The 25773-nt window shown below is 42.8% G+C and overlaps 2 protein-coding genes across 10 annotated transcripts in view; both read left to right on the forward strand.

Moving 5' to 3' along the window:
* The window catches only part of LOC126379011 (uncharacterized), a 113598-nt gene that overhangs the window by 25544 nt on the left and 62281 nt on the right, over positions 1 to 25773 (forward strand). The window contains exon 1 of one of the 2 annotated variants that reach the window (XM_050027589.1): positions 476 to 788. The exons of the other annotated variant lie outside the window; for it this stretch is intronic. Within the exon in view, the coding sequence (XP_049883546.1) occupies positions 687 to 788 (102 nt within the window). The 5' untranslated portion in view covers positions 476 to 686. Of the gene's footprint in view, positions 1 to 475; positions 789 to 25773 lie in introns of those variants that run through there. 2 annotated transcript variants of the gene reach the window in all.
* Positions 1 to 25773, forward strand: part of LOC126378838 (protein hu-li tai shao) — a 101281-nt gene that overhangs the window by 21098 nt on the left and 54410 nt on the right. The gene's annotated exons all lie outside the window — the stretch shown is intronic.

The following is a 25773-nucleotide window of genomic DNA, read 5'->3' on the forward strand; positions in this document are numbered from 1 at the left end:
CTGCCTTGTATTGAAGACCCAACGGATATGAAAACAGGTAGTGAATGCCACTAACACAGGTAATGACGTTTATCCGTCAGAACGACCATCTTACCTACTCGCGACCTATTTATTTACCTATTTTTTTATTTTCTTTCTTTCTTTCTTTATCTAAATCCAACATAAACCCGAAACTAAATCAGCGTAATTAATGACCATTAACATTAGGCACGTCCGCCCACTCCGAAATACAGACGCGGAGTGAGCTATAAATTTGAAATTGGAACGCGAATCGCACGTCTTCCCGCGCGTTTCCGTCGCGCCGCAATTGGCCGCGTCCTGCGGAACGCAACTTCCGGGAGCGGTGTCACCTGATTGGTTCTGTTGCTAGAAGAACGATTATAGGAACTAGGATATCATACATTGTTTTAAGTTTACGCGGTTATTATCATAAAGCACATAATTTAACGGGTTCTTACCGCGTTTAAATGGGGATATGAGACTCCCGATATTTCGACACTGTTGCAAGTGCCATGATCACGGGATGACTGATTAGATTGGAGTGGAGTAGGTAGATACATACATAGCGTGCGGTTTGTCGTAGTGAGTTTGGTGCGAGTTCAGATGGTTCCGAACATTCCGATATCAAAAACATAAAAAAGCGGCAAAGAAAGAGGGTAGACAGATATGTGTGCCCGTAGAAAATTATGGATCTACCTACTCCACTCCAATCTCATCAGTCATCCCGTGATCATGGCACTTGCAACAGTGTCGAAATATCGGGAGTCCCATATCCCCATTTAAACGCGGTAAGAACCCGTTATTATGTGCTATAAATAGGATATCATAAGTAAGCTCACGACTGTATCCGTATTAGGGTAGTCAGAGGTACGATAAGGTGCAAAAGTCCAATCAGTTTCTTGCAAAGTAATAAATTAACTGGTTGCACTTAAGACCTCCTGGTTACATGTCGTTTCTGTAATAGACCAAAAACACCTACAAAAACATTTTTTATAATTATGACAACTAATGGTTCATAATTTCACCACTTTTTACATATAATTCGCTGGGGTCAGTGACTGCACTTTTGTTCTTTGATTGTACGTCCATCGCGAGCTTTCTGTTAGATTATTTTCCTTCACCGCTGAGCACGTGATAATCATTTATGATACAAACATGAATTCGAAAACAAATTCGAAAAACATTGGTTCAGGCCTGTGCTGGATTCGAACCTGCGACCTCAAGGTGAAAGGCAAGCGTTCTACTGCAGGTTATTAACGTCCCCACTGCTGGGGCACGGGCCTTCCCTATGGATGGATAGGGAGATCGGGCCTTAAACCACCACGCGGGCCCAGTGCGGATTGGTGGTTATTAACGACTGCTAATGCAGCCGGGACCAACGGCTTAACGTGCCTTCCGAAGCACGGAGGAGCTCGAGATGAAAACTTTTTTTTTGTGGTCACCCATCCTATGACCGGCCTTTGCGAAAGTTGCTTTGCTTCAACAATCGCAGACCGAGCGCGTTAACCGCTGCGCTACCGAGCTCCTCATACTGTCTATATATACCAGTATAACAGTAGATGGATTATGTCGTCAATGCATATTAATGTTAGGGTTGCCATCTCTAAAATTTGGAAAATAGGACAAGACGCGTGAAAACCCTGGATTTTAGAGTCCGAAAGTCGGACATGTCAACATGATCTTTTAAACATATTCAATGTAATAAAAAACAGTGGAAAATGTCCTAAATCACCTTTTTTATTCATTCATTATTATAACAAAACAGAATCATAATTAAAGTACATAATAACGGGTTCTTACCGCGTTTAAATGGGGATATGAGACTCCCGATATTTCGACACTGTTGAACCCGTTATTATGTACTTTAATTATGATAATAACCGCGTAAACTTAAAACAATGTAAAAACAGAATCATATTACAATTTGTTACAAATTGTTTATATAAATCAGATTTTATTAATTCTTGAAATAAGAAAACGAAACCTTATTAAAATATTAAACAAAAACATATAAATATACTTGGTTGTGAATATACTTGGTTCGTCGGTTGATCGTGGTGCGCGTGCGAGCATAGTGCGTGTCTCGCGGGCGGCCCATTTTTTTTTTAAACCCGGTTACAAATGAAACCTTCCCCGGACGCTCCCCGGATGCCCTCTATACTAGGACAAATCCGGGGAAACCCGGACGGATGGCAACCCTATACGTAATTAATGTCAATGTCAACACTATTTCGGAGTATGACACTAGAGCTGTGTCGCCTGCCATTGGCTTGAGTTCATTTATTTTAATTCAATAGTCCTCCGGCGGCCTCGATGGTCCAGTGGTTTGAGCGCTGGGCTCACAATCCGGAGGCCCCTGGTTCGAATCCCGGTGGGGACATATCACAAAAATTACTTTCTGATCCCTAGTTTGTTTACAGGCTGATCACCCGATTGTCCGAAAGTAAGATGATCCGTGCTTTGAAAGGCAGGTTAATTCGTTGGTCCCGGTTACTACTTACTGATGGAAGTATGTAGTCGTTACAAGAGCCACTCCACACACACACACACACACACAGTCGTTACAGCATTTTTTTACGGTTTCCCAAGATACAGGCTCCGCCTAGTTTGGGAACCTCTGTTCATTTGGATATATTTTAATATAAGTACTCACCCTATTTTATGTGCCTCATTTGTGTTGTTTTCTGGTAATAAAAACTTTTTTCATTTTCATTTTTTTTTCAAGTTTCATATGTCTAATTATATTATTATATATTGAAAGTTTCACGGCGCATTGGCGCTTCTGCACTGTAAAGTCGTGAAATGTAAATAATAAATAAATTGCTTCCGTGTATTCTTTTTTAACCCCTGATTTGCTTAGGACATTGCAGCGTGATCACCCATAGCGAAGTCTGCCAATAGAATTGTCTGTCTACCCCCCAATTGACACAGCAACGTGTTCACATAACTCGTAAGGATAGAATATAAACAAGTCCTTTCTTTCGAAATTAAATATTTTGATAATAATGTTACGAAACTGTGTTATGAATAGTTTTTAATTTAAATAATGATGTAATATAACGTATTATGGTCATTTGTTAAAATATGTATAATTCAGTGAATAATGTCCTACTATTTTTTTAATTTGAATAACTGGTTTTATTATTGTGAATTTTGTCTAATATTATATGCGGAGCCCCTGATGCCGGGCAGCGGTATCAGTACTAATTGGAGGCCGAGGAAATGGAATCTGGTAGGGCTCTAGCTAGAACATCTCCGATTGAGAAATTGGTCGGTGTACTGCGGAACGGAAGGTGATTGGGGCAACCACCGTTCTACACGCCCTATCTATGGAGTAATGGCGATTACTCCACCGACAAGAGCGCAGCTCTTAAATAAAGAGAGAGAGAGAGAGATATGCTGAGCAGTGGTAGCCCAGCTGGTTGAACGCTCGCCTGTCACTTCGAATCCAGCACAGCCCTAAACCAATGATTGTCGAATTTGTTTTCGAATTCATGTTTGCTCAGTAGTGAAGGAAAACATCGTGAGAAAACCCACCATGTCTAGGATGGACCACGCTTACCTAGCAAATGCCTATTTACTTTTGAAGACTCCCAGATTATAACGAGTCGGAGAAACAGACGACGGCAGACAGTTCCAGTCCTTTGCTGTTCTCTTCTTCTTAACGTATGAGTTGTGAGGTGGAATACCAACCTCATCAACCCTGGTGTCAGGGTTATGATTGTGCCGCCAAAGGCCCCTGACATGGCTCATGTAACGATTACTCACATCAGTAAATAGTAACCGGGTCCAACGGCTTAACGTGCCTTCCGAAGCACCGAACATCTTACTTTCGGACAAGCAGATGATCAGCCTGTAATGTCCCAACCAAACTAGGGGTCCACAAAGTGATTTTTGTGATATGTCCCCACCGGGATTCGAACCCGGGGCCTCCGGATCGTGAGCCCAACGCTCAACCACTGGACCGCAGAGGCATTTGCTGTTCATGTTTGTGTTAATGAATGAAGGTGTAGAATATAACCGTTTACAAATAGGAATATAGAAAATCGCAATCAGTGTTGAGTTGAAGACATCGCCTACGCCGAAGACGATGCGATTAGCTCATCAGGCAGCTTGTTCAGTGATGAGCGGTAGCGATAAGCGATTAATCTCTTAAAATATAAAAGTAAAGAAACAATGAGGTTTGGTATATATAGAATTATATTGCTTCTCCTTATTTTGATCAGTACAATAATGGGTGGAAGATGTAATTGTGCCTGGGTGTAATAACAAGGGTCGTCATTTATACCCAAAAATACGGATAAAAGATGCATGTGTCTGTTGTCCATGAAAGTAGAAGTTTAAACGAAGAAAAAACTTAACGCCATCTATCGTGTTTTTAGGGAACGCCGAACGAAGGCAATTCTGTGCAGCGTGTATATTTCGCTGCATTAAGTGGTCCCCGATACCGACCCCGCCGGCGTGGTCGACGATTTCCCTCATTCAGCGCTTATCGCTATCGACCCACTAGGGTCGATTAATTCTTTCAAATATTTTTCCTCTCAGACGACGCCCTGAGCCGAGGTTCGCGCCTAACTGGGCACCCTCAGGCCTGTTGTCTTAAACGTTGTACCGGGTGAGAGCCTTCAGCGCTCCCCATTTGTCCGACCAAGTAGTTAATGCCATCTGCGGCAAATCTACAATAAGTCACGTCAAAAAAAAAAAGCTGCATTAAGCACAGTATGTATCGCGGCGCGGGCGGCCGGACAGAACGTTTACCCCTTTCCTAACACTGCTCTGCCTAAACTCTTCGGGGGTAGGTACTATGCTATGTCGCATTCCGGACACTTCATACAAACCACCTCATTTTACACAGACAAAACACATTGACATTATCGTACACGCGCATCTGTGTGTATGTGACGTCTGACGCCATACGATTCAAGTCTAAATTATGTACGAGGGGGTGAGGTAAACCTAGCTCAGCCGCTGGTGGGGAGCGGAGAGTTGCCGTTCTATAAATAGTATTATTCCCTACTCTACTATATCAGTACAATGCCCAGTGAGTTTCTTCTTATCGTGTGGGTTGTGAGGTACAATACCAGCCCCATCAACCCTGGTTTCAAGGTTATTATTGAGCCGCCAAAGGCCCCTGACATCATGTAACGATTACTCACTAACGTGTTAAGCACTGTTACTTAGGGTGGTATTAATAAACCAATCTCAGCTTTGAGACTGCCCTCAAGATCATGTCAATATGACAGTTCTCATATAAAAACAGAGACTTGAGCATGATCTTGAGGGCAGTCTCGGCTGAGATTTGTGTTTTTAGGATTAATACCACCCTAACTGTTACTTAAGCACGGATGATCTAAATAAAGTATATATTATCTATTGTACCTTGAATGTGATATATTAACAATTAGGAAACTTTATGTTCTATATACAGTTCTCAAAAGACATCAATCTGTTAAACCAGATCCCTCATATCTATTGAAAAGAATAAAAAGCATAGTTATACAGGCTGCTAGGGTGAAAACTAGTTTTGCGAGACGACAATATGACAGACAATCTGCACACTTATATAACCAACTCAATGAAAAACTAGAAATCTACTTCTTATCTAAATTCGAATGTAGAAAAAAGATTACTGCATGGCTCAAATTATTAGATTATAAGGAAATAGAAAAGCTTTTCGAATATACTTGGTATAACACTTATCCCTTATTAGTATTAGTGTAGAGGACCTAATTAGTGTCCTTGACACATACATACACACACAAACACACATACACACACACACACACACACACACACACGTTTGTTTTCATATTTATTTTTCTTTATTGTTTACTTATAATACGATGTAGGTATACTTCAGGCTTTTGGTACCAACAAGTACTTATGGATATGGAGGAGCGTGACCTTCTGACACAGGTGTTTCACACTTACTAGGAGGTCACAACTGCAAATATTATTATGTACCATCTCTGTTAAAGAAATAAAAAAAATCCGCTCCGCCTGTCACCAAGCAAGCACCAGCGCGTTTAAGGGCGCATGACTCACGGGTCAACGTCCGCCGTGGGTAGGCTCGGAGGCTCACGCCACACCGTAGACCGGTCCGTCATAATCGATACTATTGTAGCGCTGATGTTAGGCGAGTCGATCGATTATAGATTGAAGTGTCGGTGATAAGTAGGGACTTGATACGTGCTGTTAGTGACACCGTAACGAAAACTTTGGGGTACGAAGACCGTGATTCTGAGTTGACAGAAAGCGGAATTTTCCTGTCAAAACATTCGTCACAATCATCATCATTATCAGCCGTACGTCGCCCACTGCTGGGCATAGGCCTCCCCCAACGATCAAAACATTCGTATTTTTTTTTTAATGATTATCAGTCCCATATTGTGCTTTAAGGTGAATAGAAGCCTGTTCTTCTTCTATAGTGTGGGTTGTGAGGTGGATTACCAACGCCATCAACCCTGGTGTCAGGGTTATTACTGAGCCGCCAAACGCCCCTGACATGACTCATGTAACGACTACGTACTAACATTAGTAAGTAATAACCGGGACCAACGGCGTCACGTACCTTCCAAAGCCCGATGATGAGATGTGTTATGTTATAAAGTAAACACGCCGAAATAAATCGAATTTACCAAGAGGTCTGTAAATCAATCAATGTCAGGGGACCCATCAGATTACGGACCTCAGAGATCCAAATATTGATCGGGAGGAGACTGCTGCTTTCAAATTATTGCATAACGGCCATAGACGTCGTATAAAAGTGCCCGCCGCGAATCTTGTCACAGGCGACAGCGTGAACGACACGTAACTTAATATGTCATCATCATCAGCCCATTAACGTCCCCACTGCTGGGGCACGGGCCTTCCCTGTGGATGGATAGGGAGATCGGGCCTTAAACCACCACGCGGGCCCAGTGCGGATTGATGGGTATTAACGACTGCTAATGCAGCCGGGACCAACGGCTTAACGTGCCTTCGAAGCACGGAGGAGCTCGAGACAAAAACTTTTTTTTTGTGGTCACCCATACATTCGTATTTTTTTTAATGATTATCAGTCCCATATAGTGCTTTAAGGTGAATAGAAGCCATTTCTTCTGTCGTGTGGATTGTGAGGTGGATTACCAACCCCATCAACCCTGATATCGGGGTTAGTATCGAGCCGCCAAAGGCCCCTGACATGACTCATGTAACGACTACGTACTTGCATCAGTAAGTAATAACCGGGACCAACGGCTTAACGTGCCTTCCAAAGCCCGATGATGAGATGTGTTATGTTATAAAGTAAACACGCCGAAATAAATCGAATTTACCAAGAGGTCTGTAAATCAATCAATGTCAAGGGACCCATCAGATTACGGACCTCAGAGATCCAAATATTGATCGGGAGGAGACTGCTGCTTTCAAATTATTGCATAACGGCCATCGACGTCGTATAAAAGTGCCCGCCGCGAATCTTGTCACAGGCGACAGCGTGAACGACACGTAACTTAATATGTCATCATCATCAGCCCATTAACGTCCCCACTGCTGGGGCACGGGCCTTCCCTGTGGATGGATAGGGAGATCGGGCCTTAAACCACCACGCGGGCCCAGTGCGGATTGATGGTTATTAACGACTGCTAATGCAGCCGGGACCAACGGCTTAACGTGCCTTCCGAAGCACGGAGGAGCTCGAGACGAAATCTTTTTTTTTTTTGTGGTCACCCATCCCATGACCGGCCTTTGCGAAAGTTGCTTAACTTCAACAATCGCAGACCGAGCGCGTTTACCGCTGCGCCACCGAGCTCCTGAATATAAACTTAAACTTATCATATTCTAACATGAACTTAATATATCCTCGTAAGGTCCGGATGTCCAGACACAATAGTTAAACAATGGGATTTGGATTTTAAAAGGACTTACGACCATAAAATATATAGCCGATTGATTCAGGAGAGGCCTGTGCCCAGCAATGGGACGTATATAATCTGTTTATTTGTTGAATTTTGAGGCTATATATTTATATTTGTTAATTATTGTAAGCTTGTATTCTTTAATTATTTTTGTTTTTATTAGATTTATGTTAGGTTAGTAAGTAGATTTAATTAGTTAATTAAGTACCTACATACTTACCTCATAAATTTTCGCATGCTTAAATCTAGCGGATCATGTGATACTTGGAACATAAAACCCATCAACTGTTTTACAAAACCATGAATCCTATGCGAATAAATGATTTGATTTGATTTATGTTATGTATGTTATTTCTATGGCCTAAACCACGGAAGCTGTGGTACCGTGGCAACAAAAAAAAAACAGAATTCGACGTCTGTATGGTATCATACATCGGCTCAACAAATTAATACACACTTACAAAGTTTCGGCTTACAAACGGACCATTCATCTGGCCCCTAACCTGATTATACCAATTAAATACACGAGGAATGTTATTCTGGTAGGGTCATGGGCCTTATTCAGTAGATGACCTCATATATGACGGTTGATTAGCTTAGTGATGTTTTTTATTCAGTAGGTAACATAGTTACACTTTGAACGTCAATTTTTACATAACAAACGTCTCATCCGCCTAAAACTACTGCAGCTTCTCACAACCTGTATAGCCGGGGAAAAGAAGCTGCAAGAAAAACCTCGGCACAGGGCCCTAGACGTTCTTTAAAAAAAATAAAAATAAACATAAAATATTGATATACAATTGAGTAATTTAGCTGCCTAATATCAGTTCTCAGACAGTTAATCCCATGCATTCATATCTTCTAAATAATCACTAACTTTATAATAACCTTTTTTGTAAAGTTTTTGTTTAACTACTGTCTTAAAGCAGTTGAAAGGCAAATTCTGAATGTCAATTTTCACATGTAAAACGGTCTAGGATATCGGACTTGATATGTTGGCTCCGATTCCTGCAGACACATTCTTTATTTTGATCAGAATAATAATGAGGAGCTCGGTGGCGCAGCGGTAAACGCGCTCGGTCCAGTGGTTCAGCGTTGGACTCACGATCCGGAGGTCCCGGGTTCGAATCCCGGTGGGGACATACCACAAAAATCACTTTGTGATCCCTAGTTTGGTTAGGACATTAAAGGCTGATCACCTGATTGTCCGAAAGTAAGATGATCCGTGCTTCGGAAGGCACGTTAAGCCGTTGGTCCCGGTTACTATTTACTGATGTAAGTGAGTAATCGTTACATGAGCCATGTCAGGGGCCTTTGGCGGCTCAATAGTAATCCTGACACCAGGGTTGATGAGGCTGGTATTCCACCTCACAACCCACACGATAGAAGAAGAAGAATTACTATTGTCACATATTGGGCTTTATAACTCGAAAGTTTATGCGGACTTTTGAGTTAATTCGTTTGGGGTTCGGAGTAGGAGTCTGCTCCGAGTGGGGACTTAGGTTTCATCATTCTTCGTCATCACCTTTCATCATTTCATTAATCATCATTAAGAAAAAAATACACAAGTAAGACATGGCTGTATGGGCATAGTTCCCATTGCCTTGCCCTTCGGGGAAAACCAAAACAAAAAATATCCATGACAACCCTGGTTTACACTATGGTATTGTACTACTCACACGAACCAAGCGGCCGACTGTCGCCTAGACAATAAAGGACTTAATTACTGCACTCAATTTCTAATCGTATGCGTTTACCACCATAAAGACAGACATAACATACATACATAATCTCACGCCTATTTCCCACCGGGGTAAGCAGAGACTATAGAATTCCATTTGCTTCGATCCTGACACACTTCTCTTGCTTCCTCCACATTCATCAATCGCTTCATACACGCACGCCGGTTCAGAGTAGATCGTATTAAACCTTTTCTAAGGACATCTCCAATTTGGTCAATGTAGGTCCTTCTAGGTTTTTAGACGGTTGTTTTAGATTTGTGCTTAAAATTGACGTGTGTTCCATAAATTTAATGCTTGTCGATTACCCGTCCCTTTCCTTTTTGGCGGATAAGAAAATGACAGATATAACTTAAAATAAAATTAGATGGTGTTTACAGGAATTAGCACCAATGCTTCGTTTCTCTAGCAACCCCGTAACGTTCCCAAGCGCGTCTTCACATGCATGTACCTATGTTAATTCGTCCAATTTACGCGTCGCTATGGTCAATGCCCCCATGGTTTGAACAAGCCATTGTGAGTAGTTATAAGGTGTTTGACACCACAGTTTTATTTTGCGCAGTTTTTTTGCTTGTAGCTAAAGTTATTGAGTGATGGTGGTACCCATGGTATAAGAAGACCAGGTATGCTCAATCCCAAGCGAAGCCGCCATTGCTAGCCCATTGATGACATAAGTGTTACCATTCAATTGGTATCTCCAACATTCCAAGAACGTAAATTTTACTAATATTGAAAATTAAGTGAATTACTGACTAATGTATTTAATTACTATTGTGACGACCTCCGTGGTCCCGGGTTGGATTCCGGGTGGGGACATGACAAAAATTACTTGTGGTCCCTAATTTGGTTAGGACATTACTGGCTGATCACCTGATTGTCAGAAAGTAAGATGATCCGTGCTTCGGAAGACGCGTTAAGCCGTTGGTCCCGGTTACTACTTACTGATGCAAGTAAGTAGTCGTTACATGAGCCATGTCAGGGGCCTTTGGCGGCTCAATAGTAACCATGACACCAGAGTTGATGCTGGTAATCCACCTGACCATACGATTAGAAGAAGGATATTTCATTTACTAATGTATTTTTTATTTTGTTTTCAGGTAAGTAACGAGGAATATATCCGCCATTTGCATTTTGGGATCGTAATTCATTGTAAGTTTTAATAACGTATCATAATTCTATTGTGTGTTGTCTCCGCTCCCCACCAGCGCCTGAGCCAGGTTTACCTCACCCCTCTCGAACTTAGTTTAGACTTGTATCGTATGGCGTCTGACGTCACACACACAGATGCGCACACACACACTTTGAGGCCGCAGGTGCGAACCCAGCACAGACCTAAACCAATGATCATCGAATTTATCACGAGCTCAGCGGTAAAAGAAAACATCGTGAGGAAACCCACATTCCCGGGAAATACATTTTCGGAGGTATGTGACCTAACCTGTATTGGGCTGGTTTTCCCTTCGCGGGTTGGAAGGTCAGACAGGCAGTCGTTTCTGTAAAAAACCGGACCTGTCAAATCTTCAGGTTAGGTAAGCGAACCCTGTGAAAAACGGGATAATGCTAGGGAGATGTGTGTATGCATAAGTTAGATGCTTGAAATTTGACATGCACCCACACACAAAGATCTGCCTTTTATAACACGCCACGCGGACGAAGTCGCGGGCAAAAGCTAGTTTACAATATGTATGAAAAGATACATACATACATAAACTCACGCCTATTTCCTACCGGGGTAAGCAGAGACTATAGAATTCCATTTGCTTCGATCCTGACACACTTCTCTTGCTTCCTCCACATTCATCAATCGCTTCATACACGCACGCCGGTTCAGAGTAGATCGTATTGAACCTTATAAGGACATCTCCAATTTGATCATCGTAAGTCCTTCTCGGTCTTCCTCTGCCAGGCCTACCATCAACTTTCGCTTTATATACCGCTTTTGCAATTCTATTATCCTTCATCCGCTCAACGTAAAAAAAGAAAAGAAAAAAAAGAAGAAGAAGAAGAGAGCATGAAAAGATATGTCAGCGTAAAATAATAATGTGCGAGTTAGCTCGTACACCCTCATAACGGACACCTCAAATCCGCCCTTATCCACCGCGAGTAACAGACACCAACCCACTTACAACATAATAACATACCTACTTATTTCACCCCACTGCGTTGCTTGTTCGATTTGAGTTTAATTTACCAATAGAACGCTTACAACTGCTTCATCGATTTAAAGCCATTGTATTCCGTGAATCCCATAAATGGAGAAGTGTCGGTTCAGTGGTTTTTACCCGACTGCAGCGAAGTAAATGGAGGGTTATGTGTTTAAGATACCCATACCCATATTTTAGTCCAAGTGTGTATATTTTAATGTTGTAAATGTTTATGTGGGTCGTAGGTTTTACATCTCTCTCTCTCTCTCTCCTTGGCATTTATTATTCCCATCTGATGGTGGGGTCTGCCTTCTTCATACTTCTCTTCCACTTCGCTCTATCAGACGACGTATCGTTCTCGGAGACATTGCACATGCACAGGTCCTATTTGACCACATCCGCCCATCTTGTTTGTCGTAGGTTTTACCTAAATAAACTTTATTATTATGTTATTGTCTTGTTTTTGTGTGTAGTGGACACTAAAAAACAATTTTATATTCCATTCTGTGTACTTTCTCATAGAATGACATTTACCCCCTTACCCTTCATGAGCAGTCCAAATTGGGTTTGTATCGATCGGAGTCCGCGGGCTCAAAATATAGACTATTTCGGTGTCGCTGTTACTAGGCGGGCGCTTTGTGATATTTTTGTATACATAAACTGCCTATATACGTCCCACTGCTGGGCACAGGCCTCCCCAGGGGGTATGGAGCATACTCCACCACGCTGCTCCACTGCGGGTTGGTGGTGTTTTTACGGACAATCAGGTGATTCAAGCCTGAAAAGTTCTTACCAAACAAAGGACAGTCTCACAAAGTGATTTCGACAATGTCCCCATCGGGACTCGAACCCGCACCTCCAGATCGTGAGCCTAACGCTCTAACCACTAGACCACGGAGGCTGTTGATATTTTTGTATAGTAACATTTATTTACTTTGTACTGAGGAGCTCGGTGGCGCAACGGTAAACGCGCTAGGTCTGCGATTGTTGAAGTTAAGCAACTTTCGCAAAGGCCGGTCATAGGATGGGTGACCACAAAAAAAAAGTTGTCATCTCGAGCTCTTCCGTGCTTCGGAAGGCACGTTAAGCCGTTGGTCCCGGGTGCATTAGCAGTCGTTAATAACCATCAATCCGTACTGGGCCCGCGTGATGGTTTAAGGCCCGATCTCCCTATCCATCCATAGGGAAGGCCCGTGCCCCAGCAGTGGGGACGTTAATGGGCTGGTGATGATGATGATGACTTTGTACTGGTTGGAGGCCGAGGAAATGGATTCTGGTAGGGCTCTAGCTAGAACATCACCGATTGAGAAATTGGTCGGTGTACTGCGGAACGGAAGGCGATTGGGGCAACCACCGTTCTACACGCCCTATCTATGGAGTATTGAAGGTGATTACTCCACCGAGAAGAGCGCAACATTTATTTATGTTACTTGACCGAAAAGGACTTACATTGACCAAATAGGAGATGTCCTTAGAAAAGGTTTAATACGATCTACTCTGAACCGGTGTGCGTGTATGATGAATGTGGAGGAAGCAAGAGAAGTGTGTCAGGATCGAAGCAAATGGAATTCTATAGTCTTGCTTACCCCGGTGGGAAATAGGCGTGGGTTTATGTATGTATGTATTTATGTTACTTTCATACGAAAGATGAGGGATACCCCCCCTCATTCAGCGCTTATTGCTATCGATCCGCTAGGGTCGATTAATTATTTCAAATATTCTTCCTCTCAGACGACGACACCCTGAGCCAAAGTTCGCGCCCAACATTCAGGTAGACATTCAGATGATCAGCCAATGTCCTAACCAAATAAGGGAACACAAAGTGACTTTTGTGATATGTCACCACCGGGATTTGAATCCGGGAGCTTCCAAGCCCCGCAAAGCTGTCAGTCCATAAAGAAACTCGTAAAAACTGACATCATTTCCACTGAAGGAACGTAAATAGACAGACATAAGTAATACCAACCCACAGCAAGGAACACTCTTGTAGTACCAAGACTTTGTTTACAGTTGCCAGTCGAATGGGTTGATTGATAGGAGACAGCGATTTATTTACTTATAGAGTAGTCATTGTGGTCCTATGGTCTTAAGGCCCAAAGTCCTTTTAAAATCCAAATCCCATTGTTTAACTATTGTATCTGGAAATCCGGGCCTTACGAGGATATAGTTCACAGGCTTGCTTCTCAAATGAGGAGTGTCGGTTCGAACCCCGGTACCGGTGGAGCAGCGTGGTGGAGTATGCTCCATACCCCCTCCGGTTGATCGAGGGGACACACAAAATATTGTCGTTAGCTAACTAAGAATTAAACCTGCAGTTAAAATAATCAAGCCTGCTGTTGCCATGCTGAAGAAACCGGAATGAATAAGTAATGAATGAATGAAATATGAAAAGTGTCACTCTTGTCTATGGTTTATGTCAAAAACGTCAAAGTCAATTTAAAAGAAACGATCGCGGCGCCGAGATTAGAAACTTCCATTAGTTAAATTTTAAATTGAGATTAGTTCACCGCTAACAGGAGTCTGTGCAACAGTTCTACGACTTAACTGGGACTTTAGAATCCTGTTAAATTTAATTGGCGTTTGAATAATTCACTGTTAATCTATTTTTTTTTATTTGGGTAACAAACAGTTGTGTTTTATAACAGATTTATCTAGCATAAGAAGTGAAAATTTAAAATTACTATTAATTGTCGTCGCCAACTCGCCAACGCTTGTCAAATAGACATCGGCCCCATTCTGGGCGCCAGTAGGGCGCAGGTCGTGAATCAATATACGACGCACGCACACCTCGCCGGTGTTAGGTTTTACCACTCGCGTTGTTGATTAAATGTGTCATGTTATTATAGTTTTAGTGACGACCTCCGTGGTCCAGTGGTTGAGCGTCGGGCTCACGATCCGGAGGTCCTGGGTTCGTTTCCCGGTGGGGACATAATTATCACAAAAATTGCTTCGTGGTCCCCAGTTTGCTCTAGAGCAATAAGGCCGCCCAAATTGTACTGTGTTCATGTGTTGTGTCTGATTGTTGAAATTTAGTTCTGTGGAATAAAGTATATTTGATTTGATTTGGTTAGGACATTACAGGCTGATCACCTGATTGCCCGAAAGTAAGATGATCCGCGCTTCGGAAGGCACGCTAAGCCGTTGGTCCCGGTTACTACTTACTAATGTAAGTAAGTAGTCGTGACTTGAGCCACGTCAGGAGCCTTTGGCGGCTCAATAGTAACCCTGATATCAGGGTTGATATTAAAGGAAAATTCCACTTGATATCAATCTAAGAATCTAATCTTGATATCTTCTTGATAGTATAAGTCCCTTACTAACCATTCTCTCTCTCTATTTAAGAGCTGCGCTCTTGTCGGTGGAGTAATCGCCATCCACCAAAAAACCACCACCTCCACAGTGGTAGTACTGGTAGTGGTGTTATTACTAACCATTGTGGATGTAAAAATGTCCGAAATAAAGTTTTTATTATTATTATATCTACTCAGAATCATGGTCTCAATCCGTCAAAGCTTTCGTTACGATGTCACTAACACCCTGTATATATATTTATATATCGTGTTAATAAACCATTTAATGCTCCCCAATAGACTTTGGCAAGGTCACTCATTCCTTTGTCCTTATACGAAAGTAGGTCGGCCGTTTTGCGCAGGTCGAATCTACCCTCATTTTTTCTGCGGGTTTTCGGTAACAAAGGAAAATGCGTCTCTTTGCTTTACAACACCATCTCCCTAGCATTATCCTGTGTTTCACAGGGTCCGCTGGCCTAACCTGAAGATTTGACAGGTCCGGTTTTTTACAGAAGCAACTGCCTGTCTTACCTGCCAAAGGTAGGTGCCCTAGCGCTTCGCTTTGCTCGTCTTGGCGGGGGCACTCCCGTGCCCCCAGATTCCACACTCCATTCGAAAATCTCATTCTTACCGTGAGCCGCCTAACGCGTAGGTGCGAGAGAGATAGATAATCCGCGCGAGCCTCTTACTCCTCAGCAGCTGAAGTCCATTTAAGACTGAAGAACCCAGAGGGGGTGAAGTCGGCGCCCGTTACGAATTGGCGAGGGCGGAGTGTTACCGTTCTATATTTAGTCTTCATCATCTCCCTAGCATTATCCTGTGTTTCACAGGGTCCGCTTACCTAACCTGAAGATTTGACGGGTCCGGTTTTTTAAGCAACTGCCTGTCTGACCGTCCAACCTGCGAAGGGAAAACCAGCCCAATACAGGTTAGGTCACTTAACTCCGAAACTTATTACTCGAGTTTCCGTGATCTCTGTCTATCCCGATGGGGAATAGGCATGATGTTATGCATGTATTAAAATATTGACGGAAAATTCCGTCCCTCAGTATTCAGTAGTCTTCTTCTTATCGTGTGGGTTGTGAGGTGGAATATCAGCCTCATCAATCCTGGTGTCAGGGTTATTACATTGTTTTAAGGTTACGCGGTAATTATCATAATTAAAGCAAATAATAACAGGTTCTTACCGTGTTTAAATGGGGATATGAGACTCCCGATATTTCGACACTGTTGCAAGTGCCATGATCACGGGATGACTCAGTAATCCGAAATATCGGGAGTCTCATATCCCCATTGAAACGCGGTAAGAACCCGTTATTATGTGCTTTAGTCAGTGTTATTATTGAGCCGCCAAAGACCCCTGACGTGGCTCATTATTATTATTGCGTATGACAGACAAAAATAAAATATCCTGCGTGGATCATATATCCAGCTGAAGCTCCCCAACCAAGTCTCTGCCGAATCCGTCACACAATGCAGCCCGGCTATGCCACCTGGGAACCGGTGCAGAGGGCACTCGTTCACTATGTGAGATATGGTTTGACGTGGCTCATGTAACGACTACATACTTATATCAGTAAGTAGTAACCGGGACCAACAGCTTAACGTACCTTCCGAAGCACGGATCATCTTACTTTCGGACAATCAGGTGATCAGCCTGTAATGTCCTAACCAAACTAGGGATCACAAAGTGTTTTTTCTGATGTGGCCCCACCGGGATTCGAACCCGGGGCCTCCGGATCGTGCGCCCAACGCTCAACCACTGGACCACGGAGGCCGTTCGGTACGGTGTAACTAAGACACTATATTTAGCGCGCAGTACAATGCTATGTTTGTCTGTACAGGTCGTATGCGCATACATTACGCGCAGATGCATCTGTTATGCATATGCAAATGAATGTAGGTTTATTACCGTTAACATACATACATACAACCTCACGCAACACCTGTTTTTTTTGACGTGACTTATTGTAGATTTGCCGCAGATGGTATTAACTACTTGGCCGGACAAATGGGGAGCGCTGAGGGCTCTCACCCGGTACAAAGACAACAGGCCTGAGGGTGCCCAGTTGGGCGCGAACCTCGGCTCAGGTCGTCTGACAGGAAAAATATTTGAAAGAATTAATCGACCCTAGTGGGTCGATAGCGATAAGCGCTGACTGAGGGAAGTCGTCGACCACGCCGGCGGGGTCGGTATCGGGGTCCTGAAGTGTTTGGTGTCGCGAGCTGATTGGCTGCCTCTATGGGTAGGGTAATCGTATATTACGTCCTTCGGCCCACAATACCTTACGGGTTAGGCACAATGTTAAATTTGCTAAGTGTGTATAGGTCAAACATTCTTTAGGTATTTATCATACGTCATCAAAATCTTAAGTATAATATCTATGCATTTGAAACTTTACATGTACAATGGCCCCGATTCCTGCAGACACCGCCTAATTTTATTTTAAGTTATATCCGTCATTTTCATATCCGTCGAAAAGGAAAGGGACGGATGATTCACAGCTCTTAATTTTAGGAAGAATGGGTAAATGAATGAATAACCCGGGTGAATCAAAAAGGTACGTCGCTGGTATGCAATCCGTTTGACGTGCTGTCTACTTAACTGTGTCGGGTTATTGACGGATGTAAAATTTTTAGACGGTTGGTTTAGATTTGTGCTTAAAATTGACGTGTGTTCCATAAATTTTATGCTTGTCGATTACCCGTCCCTTTCCTTTTCGGTGGATAAGAAAATGACAGATATAACTTAAAATAAAATTAGATGGTATTTACAGGAATTAGCACCAATGAGTTAGCAAATGTTAAGCTTGCAAATGTTAAACTCACTAGAGTTTAACATTAAATATACTTTTTACTTACAAGTTGCAGTTTGTAACAAACTAATTACAACACGTAGACATTTGCAACGCGTTGCGTTATCTGAGCCCCGAGAGAGTAGCAAGTGGTGATAGTAATTATAATGTTGTGGCCAGGAGATTAGCGGCAAGCGAATGAGAGCGGACAATTCAATAACATTTAAGCTCACGACTACATCCGTGGCCTCCGTGGTCCAGTGGTTCGTTGGGCTCGACCCCGGAGGACCCGGGTTCAAATCCCGGATATATGCATATATATATATATAAACTGCCTATATACGTCCCACTGCTGGGCACAGGCCTCCCCTCAATCAACCGGAGGGGGTATGGAGCATACTCCACCACGCTGCTCCACTGCGGGTTGGTGGAGGTGTTTCTACGGCTAATAGCCGGGACCAACGGCTTAACGTGCCCTCCGAAGCACGGAATCATCTTACTTTTTCCGACAATGAAAAGTCCTTACCAAACAAAGGACTGTCTCACAAAGTGATTTCGACAATGTCCCCATCGGGAATCGAACCCGGACCTCCAGATCGTGAGCCTAACGCTCTAACCACTAGACCACGGAGTCTGTTATATATAATCCCGGATATATCACAAGAATATTGAATATTGTAAATCATTTTAAGATCGCTAGTTTGGTTAGGACATTACAGCCTGGTCATATTTGATGATATTATGATGATGATATGAGATGAGTTGATGATTTCAACTCAGAATCATGGTCTGAATCATCCCTCAAAGTTTTCGTTACGATATCACTTACATCCTGTGTGCAACTTCCAACATGACACTAAGTAGTGGATCGTCGATCCCTAGTCACACTACCGATATATGGCTATGCTCTGTTCGGTGCCACGAAAACATCCTTTGGCGGCAGCACATCCTCGCTGCCAAAGTATTATTCTTTATTCTATAGTTACACGCACACACACACACACATATGCGCACACAGACGCGCGCTCACATTCACACACACACGCACTCAAACGCACACAGAATCTTTACATTTACTTTACATACTTCTTTTGTGTACCACTCAATTTTTATGTTTTGTTTTGGCTTCACTTTTCTATAGTTCTAAGGTTATAAATTAGGAGTTCCGTAAGAGGTTGGGAGCCTGGTGATCTGTCACACAGGGTCACACCTAGTATCGACACCAGTCTCTCACAAAGGCACTATAGTGTATATCATTACCTTAGTTAAGTTTACATAATTTGTGTTACCTTTGTGAAGGGAAAATAAAGATTATTTTTATTTATTATTTATTTATTTATTATAGATGAACTAGCTTCCTCTCACCGCCGTTCTTATGGCTTCCATTGCAAGTAATACTAAGTAAGCATAACAATTGAAACTAATGGAAGCCGTTCTCAACTGGGGTAATCGTTTCTTGAGCAGTTTTTAACTGAAACATAAGTTACGAGTAAAACAACGTAAGCTCGGGACTATGACCCAATACCGTAATTATAATACCGTACCCTGGAAGTTTAAGAGCTGCGCTCTTGTCGGTGGAGTAATCGCCTTCAATACTCCATAGATAGGGCGCGTAGAACGGTGGCTGCCCCAATCGCAATCCGAAATATACCACCACCGCCTAAAACATCAATGATCATCGTATTAATCTGACCGCGTATCCAGTAGTAAATCCACAAAGACGGCTTGTCAAAACATACCTAACTTGAGGAAAGTCACGTCGGCTCGACTTTAAAAGGAATCTAAAATAAAAATTATTTCCATTTTGGTAGTCCGGGTAGGATGGTAACTTAAGCTGGCGCGGTTTGGTTCCGTATATAATTCAAAATTCACTTACACTGTAAGTACGTAGTCGTTACATGATTCATGTCGGGGGCATTTGGCGGCTCAATAGTAACCCTGACACCAGGGTTGATGAGGTTGAAATCCAACTCATAACCCACACAATAAGAAGATAACAAAAATCACTTTGTGAGCCCTGGTTTGGTTAGGATATTACAGGCTGATCACCTGAATGTCTGAAATTAAGATCCGTATCGCCGTCTATAATGGTCGATCCAACTCTAACATTTATTTATTTATTTATTTTTACAGTTTTACATTCAGCCATTACAGTAAAAACCAATTCGACTGAAACAAACACATATAAGACATAACAATTATTATTATTTAACGTGAACAATAGCGAAATGCCACATCTGGGAATTTGGCCACCGAACAGCTGTACAGGTCAACGTCCGGGTTGTCCTGGGCCAGGGCGTTAAGCATCCGCATCGCGCGAGTAACCGACAGTTAACATAACTTAAGCTCACGACTATATCCCAATTGGGGTAGTCAGACGTACATACATAGCAAGATGAACTAAGTACCCACACCTCACCGAGCTTTCTGTTAGACCAAAGCTTTTTTCTTTAACCTAAGATGGGTTTACTCTTGACTTTGTTCTTCCACGAGGAGAAGAAGAGATCGGCGGTGGAACGAGCTTACCCAGAAAATGCCTATTCACCCGTGATTTAAAGGACCCCAGGTTATAAGATTCAGGAAACACCGACGCCGGCAGCCCATTCCATTCCTTGGCTCTGCGCATTATGAAAGATGACGCGAAGCGCTTGGTGCGGATTAGTGGTATGTCAACCAAGTAAGGATGGTAACCCGCCGTACGTCTGGATGTCCTCAGATGGAATGGACTTGGTGGAATGAGCTGATGGAGCTCATGTGCACAACACGCAACGTGATAGGTGGTGAGCCGTATCGCCGTCTATAATGGTCGAGCCAACTGTGCTGTGTTAGTATAGTACATATATACATACATAAACTCACGCCTATTTCCCACAGGGGTAAGCAGAGACTATGGAATTCCATTTGCTTCGCTCCTGACACACTTCTCTTGCTTCCTCCACGTTCATCAATCGTTAAAAAAAAGTAAATAAAAAGGACCGTTAAAATAAATAAAAAAACAAAATAACAGTTCTACTTAATAAACCAGCGGTACCCTAATAATATTTATTTTCACCCAAAAAAAGATTTTATAGGAACGCGAAGAGCAGACCAAAATAGTGCGCGAGGAATGTACTTCCGCCCGTTCCAATTTTAAAATTTCACCGACTTTTTAATTTTGTTCGTCGGCATGGGTGTTCGGCGCGTTCAGCCTTTGTTGTTTTTTTTATTGACTCTGGAATACCAGTGTGGATGTATTTGTTTATTTAAGTCTGTGTTATTGTAGTGTCTATAAGGTGTTAATTAATTAATTATACGTGGAGCAGCGTGGTGAAGTCTCTCTCTCTCTATTTAGGAGCTGCGCTCTTGTCGGTGGAGTAACCGCCATTCCTCTCTTCTTCCCGCCAAAACCTTCACCTCGCGATACGACACGACCTGCACCTTCTCTTTTATTTGTTTCGTAAATGTTATCCTAGGTCTACCCCTTCCTCTCTTCCCTTCAATTTTTCCTTCTATAATGTTTGTTATAAATGAATCGTGTCGTATCAGGTGGCCAATCATATTTCCTCTCCGGTTCTCTATAGTCTTCAATATGGTTCTCTTTTTTTTGTTTTTTTTTTCTTTTCGTGGTGGAGTATGCTTCTATAATCTCTGGTTGATAGGGAGTGGGGTGGGTGTTGTTGTTCGGAGGAGGAGGTACGATAAGGTGCAAAAGTCCAATCAGTTTTATGCAAAGTAATAAATTAACTGGTTGCACTTAGGACCTCCTGGTTACATGTCGTTTCTGTAATAGACCAAAAGCACCTACAAAAACATAAATTTTATAATTATGACAACTAATGGTTCATAATTTCACCACTGTTTACAAATAATTCGCTGGACTCAGTGACTGAACTTTTGCCCTTTGATTGTAGGTACCTACATCCATCGTAGGATGAACTAAGTAACCATACCTCACCGAGCTTTCTGTTAGACCAACGTGATAGGTGAGCCGTATCGCCGTCTATAATGGTCGAGCCGACTGTGTTAGTGAAAACTGCACTTGAGATAAATTAATTAGTCATTGGTCTAAGTCCGGTGCCGGGGTTCGAAACGGCGCTCCCCTTTTGAGAAGCAAGCCTGTCTACCACAGGACTACGATGACCACATTTTTTATACCTAGGTACACATACAATACATAAACTAAACAGCCTATATACGTCCCACTGCTGGGCACAGGCCTCCCCTCAATCAACCGGAGGGGTGGCAACAGCCTCCGTGGTCTAGTGGTTAGAGCATTAGGCTCACGATCTGGAGGTCCGGGTTCGATTCCCGATGGGGACATTGTCGAAATAATTTTGTGAGACTGTCCTTTGTTTGGTAAGGACTTTTCAGGCTTGAATCACCTGATTGTCCGAAAAAGTAAGATGATTCCGTGCTTCGGAGGGCACGTTAAGCCGTTGGTCCCGGCTGTTAGCCGTAAAAACACCTCCACCAACCCGCAGTGGAGCAGCGTGGTGGAGTATGCTCCGCCTCCGGTTGATACCTAGGTATTGTATGAAAATAGCTGTTTACGTCTTTTTTTTCGTTCTGATTAATACTACGTAACCTCAAATGATCTATTAACCTAACAGATAACATTATCGTATCGTATGTCTGTATGTGAGCATGACAAGTTCATACAAACACACACACACACACACACATTATGTATGTATGGAGGGCAGTAATTTGTTACAATCAGATTGACTGATAGCCCTTTGTGGGGTTTTGGTTGTGTAGGGTGCGTATAAGGGCTTTTGATTTGTAGGACAGGTGTCACAACGGCTCACCACCACACGTTGGTCTAACAGAAGTTCTGTGAGGTGTGGGTACTTAGTTCATCTTGCGATGGATGTACCTCTGACTACCCCAATTGGGATATAGTTGTCAACTTATACAGTGAAACCTGGTTAAGTGAGACATCAAGGGCCCTGCGATGTCGTTTCACTTATAGAGGTATTCCACTTACCCAGTGTCTCAGATATACAGGTATAAATAAATATCTGTCTCATTTACAGAGGGTTCCATTAATAGAGGTGAGAATACAGGTTATTTCAGTTATACAGGTGCGATCATTAAATAAAATAACGTGTTATGTATTTTTCAAATAAACATCTGTATGATAGTAAAGCGAAACTAAAAATGAAGGTAATTGAAGCTCAAAATTTGTACTTACGTACTTGGAATTACGTGTGGAATTTGTGGGTAGAATAAGAATGAGTAAACAAACAATGTTATCTCAGTTACAGAGGTTTATGCATATAAAATTTACTCGCTGTCTCAGTTATAGAGGTAACTATGATGATAAATCGAAAGAACGAATCCCAGATATAGAGGCTTACCTCGTCCCACTAACAGAGGTAATTCAGTGCCAAAGTGTTGGGACCTCAGCATGAGTTCCAGTTATGGAGGTTTCTCACTTATCCAGGTCCCACTTAACCAAGTTTCACTGTATTATGTTACAGTTGTCTCGACCATTATAGACGGCGATACGGCTCACCTATCACGTTGGTCTAACAGAAAGCTCGGTGAGGCGTGGGTACTTAGTTCATCATGCGATAGATGTACCTCTGACTACTCCATATAGTCGTAAACCTATATTATGTTAGAGTTAGCTCGACCATTATAGGCGGCTATACGGCTCACCACCTATCACGTTGGTCTAACAGAAGTCATAATCAGTTATTTGCTTCATCATCATCATCAGGGACCAACGGCTTAACGTGCCTTCCGAAGCACGGAGGAGCTCGAGATGAAAACTTTTTTTGTGGTCACCCATCCTATGACCGTTGCTTAACTTCAACAATCGCAGACCGAGCGCGTTTACCGCTGCGCCACCGAGCTCCTCCTGTATAGACTGTTTATGTTGTGTAGTGATATCTGAGCCACGGGTTCATGAACTACCCGCTCCGACCCTGACTTGAAGCCCCGCACTAAGCCGATAATGCGGCCCGAGATCGGGTTCCTCACCTAATGGGGTTGCCAGGTTACAGGCACATCAGTCTGATGGATCTGAATCTAGTACATACATACATAACATCATCATCATCAGCCCATTAACGCCCCCACTGCTGGGGCACGGGCCTTCCCTATGGATGGATAGGGAGATCGGGCCTTAAACCATCACGCGGGCCCAGTGCGGATTGATGGTTATTAACAACCGCTAATGCAGCCGGGACCAACGGCTTAACATGCCTTCCGAAGCACGGAGGAGCTCGAGATGAAATTTTTTTTTGTGGTCACCCATCCTATGACCGGCCTTTGCGAAGGTCGCTTTACTTCAACAATCGCAGACCGAGCGCGTTAACCGCTGCGCCACCGAGCTCCTCATACATACATTTCATACATAACATAAACAGCCTATATACGTCCCACGGCTGGACATAGGCATCTCCTCAATCAACCGGAGGTTTGGAGCATACTCAACCACGCTGCTCCAATGCGGATTGGTGGAGGTTTTTTACGGCTAATAGCCGGGACCAACGGCTTAACGTGCCCTCTGAAGCACGGAATCATCTTACTTTTTCGGCCAATCAGGTGATTCAAGCCTGAAAAGTCCTTACCAAACAAAGGACAGTCTCACAAAGTGATTTCGACAATGTGCCCATCGGGAATCGAACCCTGCAGATCGTGAGCCTAACGCTCTAACCATCTAATTTTATTTAATTTTTGTATTATTTCACAGCCTCCGTGGTCTAGTGGTTAGAGCGCTAGGCTCACGATCAAAAAAGAGTCCTGTTAAATCTTCAGTGGAATAATCGCCATTCCTCTCTTCTCCGCCAAATCCTTCACCTCCCGATACGACACGATCTGCACCTTCTCTTTTGTTTCATAAATGCTCTATTAGGTCTATCCCTTCTTCTCTTTCCCTCAATGTTAACTTCTATGATCTTCTTTATGAACGAATCGCGTCGTATCAGATGGCCAAACATATTTCCTCTCCGGTTCTCCAAAGTCTCCGTTACAGTTATTTTTTCTTCAACTCTTTCATCATCTCCGCGACTGCCTGTCTGACCTTCCAACCCGCGAAGGGAAAACCAGCCCAATACAGGTTAGGTCACATACCTGAAAATGCATTTCTCGGTAATGTGGGTTTCCTCACGATGTTTTCACGGCAGAGCACGTGATAATCATTTATGATCCGAACATGAATTCGGTTTAGGCCTGTGCTGGATTCGAACCTACGACCTCAAAGTGAGAGGCAGGCGTTCTACCAACTGGGCTGCCACGGCTTCAACTCTTCACATCTTTCCAATGCATGTTAAATCCAAGAAGCAGCCATATTAAGTTCCACAACACCATCAGGGTCGTTAAGCTAACCACAGAGTAAATATTACCAAAGACAAAGTCAATAGACAGAATAAATCATTGCTTAACATAAAGAGGCCGGTTTGTGGTTAAATAGTGATTTTGACATAGAGTAAAGAATAATTATTACGTATTGAACGGTCCAAACGGTGAAGGTTCTGTACGATCTACTCTATAACCGGCGTGTGTGTATGAAGCGATTGATGAATGTGGAGGAAGCAAGAGAAGTGTGTCAGGATCGAAGCAAATGGAATTCTATTGTGTCTGCTTACCCCGGTGGGAAATAGGCGTGAGTTTATGTATGTATGTTAAAACTTGTTTTGCGCGGAGACAATTTTATGTCAGATCGGCATACTTGTATAATAAAATTAATAAAGAAGTGTAAGTGCACACACACATATACACACACACACATACACACACACACACAATCACCTATAATTTGTTACCTATAAATAGTAATTAAAGCACATAATAACGGGTTCTTACCGCGTTTAAATGGGGATATGAGACTCCCGATATTTCGACACTGTTGCAAGTGCCATGATCACGGGATGACTGATGAGATTGGAGTGGAGTAGGTAGATCCATAATTTTCTACG

Source organism: Pectinophora gossypiella, chromosome 27 (genome assembly GCF_024362695.1).
Source record: "Pectinophora gossypiella chromosome 27, ilPecGoss1.1, whole genome shotgun sequence".
NCBI classification, from domain to species: Eukaryota; Metazoa; Arthropoda; class Insecta; order Lepidoptera; family Gelechiidae; genus Pectinophora; species Pectinophora gossypiella.